Here is an 8,129-nt window from a genome sequence, read left to right on the forward strand (position 1 = left end):
TAATAGTTTTTCAAAAATCAGTTAACATGATTTCAGGCTTTCTTTAATGGCATATTTTTTACTTCCTGTATAATTTGAAACTCACGAGGAGAAAATTGCTGTCATTTTTGGATTTGTTTTGAATGTAGATTAGGAAAATTAAATAGTTTTGTCAAAAAATAGTTAACATGATTTCAGGCTTGCTTTAATGTAGCTCAGGAGAAAGAAGTTGTTAATTTCAGGCTAGCTTTAATAAGCTAATTTTTGCTTCTAATTTGAAACTCATGAGGACAAAATTGTTGGCATTTTTGGGTTTGGCTTTTTTTACTTATAATTTGAAACTCACGAGGAGAACATTTTTGTCATTTTTGGCTTTGTTTTGAATGAAGCTTAGGAGAAATGAGTTGTTTTGTCTAAAAATAGTTAAGATGATTTCAAGGTTGCTTTTATATATTTTTTTGCTTCTAATTTGAAAACTCATGAGTTTTGATTGTAGCTTAGGAAAAAAATTGAGTTGTTTTGTCAAAAGGTAAAGTTAACAATTTCAGTCTTTTTTTTAAATTAGGTAATTTTTGCTTCTAATTTCAAACTCGTGAGGACAAAATTGTGGTAATTTTTGGCTTTATTTTGAAAAAAAAAAAAGGTGTTTTGTCAAAAGGTAAAGTTAACATGATTTCAGGCTTGCTTTAGTGGTTTATTTTTGCTTCTAATTTGAAACTCACAAGCAAAAACATTTTGATTTGCAACAAGGATTTTAAGATATGGCCTTTTTTTAATTCGTTTATTCATTTATCTTCTCTAATTTTGAGTGTTTCAAAAAATTTTTCGTTATCATTAATATTTTGGAAGTGGTCAGAAATTACGAAGACAAGTGAATTTCTGGTAATTCATTTATCCAAAATGGTAGATCAATATTCAGAGTAGAAAGCATTTCGTCAAACTAAACAGGTTGTGGTTAAGGTAAACTGAAATGAAATTTTGTTTAGTATTTTGAAAAACCACCTTATCGTTCCAGTTTGTAATATCTGAGAAACATTCAGTGATGTTTAGCATTCACTCATCTGTTTTTCCACCATTAAGGGGTCGGTTGCCAGATGCACCCTCTCCAATGCCTTCTATCAAAGGCATCCTCTTCCATCAAACCTCTTATCTTCATATCCTTCATCTTATCTCGGCATTTAATTCCCTACCTCCCTCTAGATCTTCCCCTCCCTAAGAGTTTCCTCCTAAGCCTTCCTCACTCCTTCCCCACCATCCATCCTCAACAGGTGTTAAGACCCTCTCAGTCTTGACACTCATCACCTCTGTATTCTTTACTACACCCGCCATTCTTCTCATTTCCCCATTTCCTAATCTTTCAAGCAGTGATATTCCCAAAATCAACCTCAACACTGGCATTCGATCCATACATTAACACTGGTCTTATTTACTGTTCTATAGATCTCAACTTTTAGCTTGATTGGTATTTTCTTATCACATACCACTCCTGCTACCGCCCTCCACTTCCCCTAAGCTGTTTTTATCCTATTCTCAATGTCAGCCTCATTTCCTCCCTCCTGACTTTCAGTAGATCCTAATTAACTAAACTGTTCCACGTATTATAACTGAGCCTCTATTTTCATCTATGGCTATCTTTTCCTTACCTTCCTTACTGCTCACCATAGATTCAGTCTAAAGCCCTGTCCACACGGTTGAGCATGCCCGACGGGCAAACAGCGATACCAGGCCACAATAGTTAGTGAAAACGAGGGTTGATGGCGTCAGAAGCGGGAAAACTAAAGGCAGGGATCTGGCAACACTGTATGATGCCAGATCCCTGTCTGTGGTTTTCCCGCTTCTGACGTTATTAACCCTCATTCTTACTACCTATTGTGGTCTGGTATCACTGTTTGCCAGTCGGGCGTGCTCGCGTGTGTGGACAGGGCTTTAGCTACATTTACTCTCAAGCCAGCCCTCTCCAAAGTCTCTTGCTACTCTACAACCCTTCTCTGTAAGTCATCCTCATTTTCAGCAGTAATCACCAAATCATCCACATATAGAAATTCCCACAATTCTTCATTTCTGATCTCTTCACTCAACACGCCCATGACCAGCACAAATGATGCTGATTTCTAAGGTTTTTGTTTCTCCAAATGCTGTTATTACTTTTGTCCTTGTTCTTTTGTACATCATCATAACATTCTAAACAACTTCTTTGGGACACATAGGTGATCAGGTACAAACTAAATAAAAAAAAAAACTCTATGAGCAGACATGGTATGGTAAGGTTGTGTTCAGTACTGAAAATTATCGACTAGAGCGCGCTTTGAACATGGAACTCAGATTGCGATCCTTGGATGTTTTTGCTAGGCTACCACTATGATCCTCCTTATATCATGTTCAAAACCAGAAAGATGAACTCATTCATACCTTGTCTCCATTGATGTACCATAGCAATTCCGGAGGTGGCGTGACGTCTTGGGTTGTGCAATTGGCCATTAAAGTTTCATTAGGGGTCCAGTGGATCCTCCTGACTGATATGCTCGGCGGATGTTTTGGTACTTCTGTGATAAGGAGGAAAAACTATCATTACTGGGTGGAATGGCTGGAGAAGAGTATCATGTGTGGTGTGCGACAAAGGGATATCAGCAAGTCTGAAAGGGAAGGCATATACAGTTGTCGTAAGATCAGCTATGCTGAATAGTTTGGAGATGGTGCCTTTACCCATGAAGCGAGACTCAGAGATGGAAGTTGTAGAGAGGAAAATGTTGAAGTTCTCACATTAGAGGAATTGTACATGTTAATCAGGTTGGAAAGAAAGCAAGGGAAGCAAGGCTAAGATGGTTTGGGCACATGAAGAGAAGGGATGAAGAGTATGCCGGGAGAAGGAGGCTAAGTATGGAGCCACTAGGTAGGAGAAGAGGAAGGCCTCAGACGAGATTTATGGATTCAATAAGAGAGAGAAGTAAATGGAGACAGATTATCCTCTTTTGTGGCGACCTGTGGATGGGAGAAACCAAAGGAGAAAAGAAGAATGGTAGAGAAGGACAAAGGGATGTTTTGGTACTTGTGATCGTTGGTAAAACGTATCGTTACTAGTAAAAGAAAGATAAAGGGATGTTTTGGTACTTGTGATCGTAGCTAAAAACTATCGTTATTGTTGAGAGAAAGACAAAGGGAAGTTTTGGTCCTTGTGATCATGGGTAAAAACTATCGTTACTGGTAAAAGAAAGACAAAGGGATGTTTTGCTACTTGTGATCGTTGGTAAAAAGTATCATTACTGGTAAAAGAAAGATAAAGGAATGTTTTGGTACTTGTGATCGTCGGTAAAAACTATTGTTACTGGTAAAAGAAAGACAAAGGAATGTTTTGGTACTTGTGATTGTTGGTAAAAACTATCGTTACTGATGAGAGAAAGACCAGGGGATATTTTGGTACTTGTGATCGTTGGTAAAAACTATCGTTACTGGTTAAAGAAAGACAAAGGGATGTTTTGGTACTTGTGATCGTAGGTAAAAATTATCGTTACTGGTGAGAGAAAGAGAACGTGGTCGGGTTCTACTTTGCCTTCAAGACAATAAAATTAAATCAGGATGAGTAGGAAGAGACCTCTCCTTCCGTTATCTCTTACCTATGACTTCCATGTCAGTGATTTCGGAGTCCTTCTCGAAGCTTGGGTAATCCGCCAAGACCTCGCATTTGTACTGCCCGGCCGTGTCCTTGGAGACGTTCCTCAGGACGACCACTTCGCGCCCCGACAGATCCACCTGCGAAGGATAGGTGTAAAGAGGGTATTTTAATCGGGAGAAATAGAGGGTGGCGTTAGCTGTATGAACTTGTCAATCACGGTCTTTGCTTTTAATTTTACCTGGTGACACCCTTACTACGCAGCCAGTAACCAAACAGATAGCGTAAGAGTAGGTAGAAGTGGTGGGCTGGGCTACTCACAGGATGTAGCCACGCAGTAAGGGTATGGCAGGGTGCGCGTCCCTGCTTGGCAATCGCCGCACTGGGGTTCGAATCCCGTTTAAGTTCGGTAGTGTCTTGTAGTGTCTACAACCTCACCATCCTTGTGAGCTAAGAATGGGGTGTTTAAGGTCGCCTGTAGATCTACCTGCTGAATCATCAGAAGCCATTGCCTAGCCCCCCTTGGTCCTAGCTTGGGTGGAGAGGGAGCTTGGGTGCTGATCAACTGCATATATGGCCAGTTTCTAAGGCATTGTACTGCTAGCTAGGGCATTGTACTTCTAGCTAGGGCATTGTCCTGCTAGCTAGGGCATTGTGCTGCTAGCTAGGGCATTGTACTTCTAGCTAGGGCATTGTCCTGCTAGCTAGGGCATTGTACTGCTAGCTAGGGAATTGTCCTGCTAGCTAGGGCATTGTACGGTTAGCTAGGTCATTGTCCTGCTACCTAGGGCATTGTACTGCTAGCTAGGGAATTGTACTGCTAGATAGGGCATTGTCCTGCTAGCTAGGGCATTATCCTGTTAGTTAGGGCATTCTACTGCTAACTAGGACATTGTACTGCTAGCTAGGGAATTGTACTGCTACCTAGGGCATTGTCCTGCTAGCTAGGGCAGTATCACTGTCCTTTGCCTCTGCCATTCATGAGCCGGCTTTAAACTTTTAAACTGTACTTAATTCTGAGATGTATGAACACACGGTGAAATCACAAAGTAAACAAAGAAGCCTAGAAAAAGAATATGCTATTTTTTCACTATAGCCTACAGGCCCAAAGAGCGTTTTATTCAAGATGACCCCCTAGTGAATTTAGTTGCGATTGCTTCCAAAAAAACGGTGGGGTATGAAAGTTTTTTAAATGGTCTTTCCCTCGGTACTGTTAATTGCTACGTAAAATGCTTTCTCTTTTTTTTTTTTAGAGATAAAATCCCTACGTTCGGGAATAGTGTATTGCATTTCTTGCAAAATATACAGATGGTTTTAATTCGTTTATACTCTCTTTTATTCTGAAGTTACGCTTTCGAGAATAGCCTTGTTATTATTATTATTATTATTATTATTATTATTATTATTATTATTTGCTAAGTTATAACCCTACTTGGAAAAGTAGGATGCTATAAACCCAAGGGCTCCAACAGGGAAAATAGCCTAGTGAGGAAAGGAAATAAGGAAAAACTACAAGAAGTTTAAGAACAACAATAACATTAAATCTTTCATATATAAACTATCAAAACTTCAAAATAACCAGAGGAAGCGAAACAAGTTAGAATAGTGTGCCCGAGTGTACCCTCAAGCAAGAGATCAGGACAATAACGTGACACGCAATGAAATGGGTGTACGTATCTGTCATGAATAATGATTTACCATTCAATGAAACTTATATGCATCATTCATTTTCTTTTTCACTTACGTTTCTCTTATCAATCAATTTGTCGGAAACTGGGAACGCCTATTTACCTCCGCCAACGAAGTTGAGGGGAGGTTATGTTTTCGGCACTGTTTGTCTGTTTGTTTGTGTATAACTTCCTGGCCACAATTTTACTCATAGAGTAGTGAAACATTCAGGGATTAATTCTTGTGCTGAGACGTGGAAGTGATTAAATTTTGAAAGTCAAAGGTCAAAGGTCAAGGACAAGGTCGAGAAATAAACTGTTGTGGTGGAGGTGTGCGTTCTACTGAGTGCCCTATTATTATTATTATTATTATTATTATTATTATTAATAGCTAAGCTACAACCCTAGTTGGAAAAGCAAGATGCTATGAGCCCAAGGGCTCCAACAGGGATAAATAGCCCAGTGAGGAAAGGAAATAAGGAAATAAACGATATAAGAAGTAATGAAAAGTTGGAAAAGCAAGATACTATAAGCCCAAGGGCTCCAACAGGGAAAAATAGCCCAGTGAGGAAATGAAATAAGGAAATAAATAAACGATATAAGAAGTAATGAAAATCAAAATAAAATAATTACAAAAACATTACCAACACCAAAAAAGATATTTGAGTTTTTGAATATCATTCCTCCCATTTCACACAAGAAAAAGAATCAATTAAGAATAAAAAACAAACAAATCGACAATTGTAATTAATAATTGCCCCCGGGGAACGGGGAGGGGTTGGTAGGGGGTAATGGGAAATCACACCTCATTAAAATAATAAGGTTTGCATTGCTAATGAAATGGAAATCAAAATGATTTTTTGTGAGGCTTCGTTAAATCAGGTCCCGTTGTTTTTATTACCCGCATTATGAGGATTTGTTTGTTGATAGTAGGCCTACGCTAATTATTATTATTGATATTCTTTAACAATCGACTTTACTTCCTTTCGTGATTATAGTCTTCCATTTTGCTGAATGGACTTCATGGCCCCAGTGTCAGGATTTATGTCTCTAATTCATATATTTATTATTATTATTATTATTATTATTATTATTATTATTATTATTATTATTATTATTATTATTATTATTATTAACACATGGCTTATGACCCTAATTCCTATATTATTATTATTAATATTATTATTATTATTATTATTATTTTTATTATTATTATTATTATTATTATTATTATTATTATTATTATTATTATTATTATTATTATTATTATTATTAACACATGGCTTATGACCCTAATTCCTATATTATTATTATTAATATTATTATTATTATTATTATTATTTTTATTATTATTATTATTATTATTATTATTATTATTAACACATGGCTTATGACCCTAATTCCTATATTATTATTATTAATATTATTATTATTATTATTATTATTATTATTATTATTATTATTAACACATGGCTTATGACCCTAATTCCTATATTATTATTATTAATATTATTATTATTATTATTATTATTTTTATTATTATTATTATTATTATTATTATTATTATTAACACATGGCTTATGACCCTAATTCCTATATTATTATTATTAATATTATTATTATTATTATTATTATTTTTATTATTATTATTATTATTATTATTATTATTATTATTATTATTATTATTATTATTATTAACACATGGCTTATGACCCTAATTCCTATATTATTATTATTAATATTATTATTATTATTATTATTATTTTTATTATTATTATTATTATTTTTATTATTATTATTATTATTATTATTATTATTATTAACACATGGCTTATGACCCTAATTCCTATATTATTATTATTAATATTATTATTATTATTATTATTATTATTATTATTATTATTATTATTATTATTATTATTATTATCAGCAACGGGGCTTATGGTCCTAATTTCTATATCTGATTATTATTATTATTATTATTATTATTATTATTATTATTATTATTATTATTATTGTTATTATTATTATTATTATTATTATTATTATTATTATTATTATTATTATTATTATTATTATTTTTATTATTATTATTATTATTATTATTAACACATGGCTTATGACCCTAATTCCTATATCTGCTCTATTATTATTATTTTTATTATTATTATTATTATTATTATTATTATTATTATTATTATTATTATTATTATTCATTTCTTACTCTCAAACACCACTGTCAAACTTTTTTTTTTTAGCTGAAATTTAAAAAACAGATTAAAGTTAAAGAAGCTAAACAGTTTATTGAAAGTGTCTAAAAAGAAGGAATAAATATTGAAAACCATATAGCACTTTTGTTACCGTATACAGCACGCCAGACATGGCACACCGTAAGCGATAATCCAGTAGGCCTACCATGTTTAACTTTTCAAACATCGAACTGAAACGATTTTTTTTTTATTTTAATTATTTGAATTGTTTTAAATTATTTTAGTGATTTAATTATCTAATTATGTAGTTGTTTAATTATTTAATTATCTAATTATCTATGTATTTAATTATTTATTTATTTAATTAATTAAATAATTTTAATTCTATTCTACTTTGTTCATAATCTTTATCACATTATTCATTTTCCCGTGTTTTCCTGTAAACATTCTAAATTGTTCATTAGGTTCTGGAAAATATTTGCACCATGTTGCGGTTTAAAAATGAACGAGACCTCTCTCTCTCTCTCTCTCTCTCTCTCTCTCTCTCTCTCTCTCTCTCTCTCTCTCTCTCTCTCTCTCATCTCGCCATCTTTATGAAGTGTTGACATTTTCCCATTACTTCCGAAGTTTTCAACTTGGGGGCCCGAAAAGACTCCACCAAAGTTG

The 8,129-nt window shown here is 34.0% G+C and overlaps 1 protein-coding gene across 1 annotated transcript in view; it reads right to left on the reverse strand.

Annotated features, from left to right (window-relative positions):
• LOC137656387 (uncharacterized) overlaps positions 1-6,160 on the reverse strand; it is a 10,154-nt gene extending 3,994 nt beyond the window's left edge. The window contains exons 1-3 of the mRNA XM_068390562.1: positions 6,155-6,160; positions 3,591-3,726; positions 2,389-2,522 (exon numbers count right to left, since the gene is read on the reverse strand). Coding sequence (XP_068246663.1) covers positions 2,389-2,522; positions 3,591-3,726; positions 6,155-6,160 — 276 coding nt within the window. The remainder of the gene's footprint in view (positions 1-2,388; positions 2,523-3,590; positions 3,727-6,154) is intronic.
• Between the last annotated feature and the right edge of the window lie 1,969 nt (positions 6,161-8,129).

The sequence above is a fragment of the Palaemon carinicauda genome, chromosome 17 (assembly GCF_036898095.1).
Source record: "Palaemon carinicauda isolate YSFRI2023 chromosome 17, ASM3689809v2, whole genome shotgun sequence".
In the NCBI taxonomy this organism is placed as follows: Eukaryota; Metazoa; Arthropoda; class Malacostraca; order Decapoda; family Palaemonidae; genus Palaemon; species Palaemon carinicauda.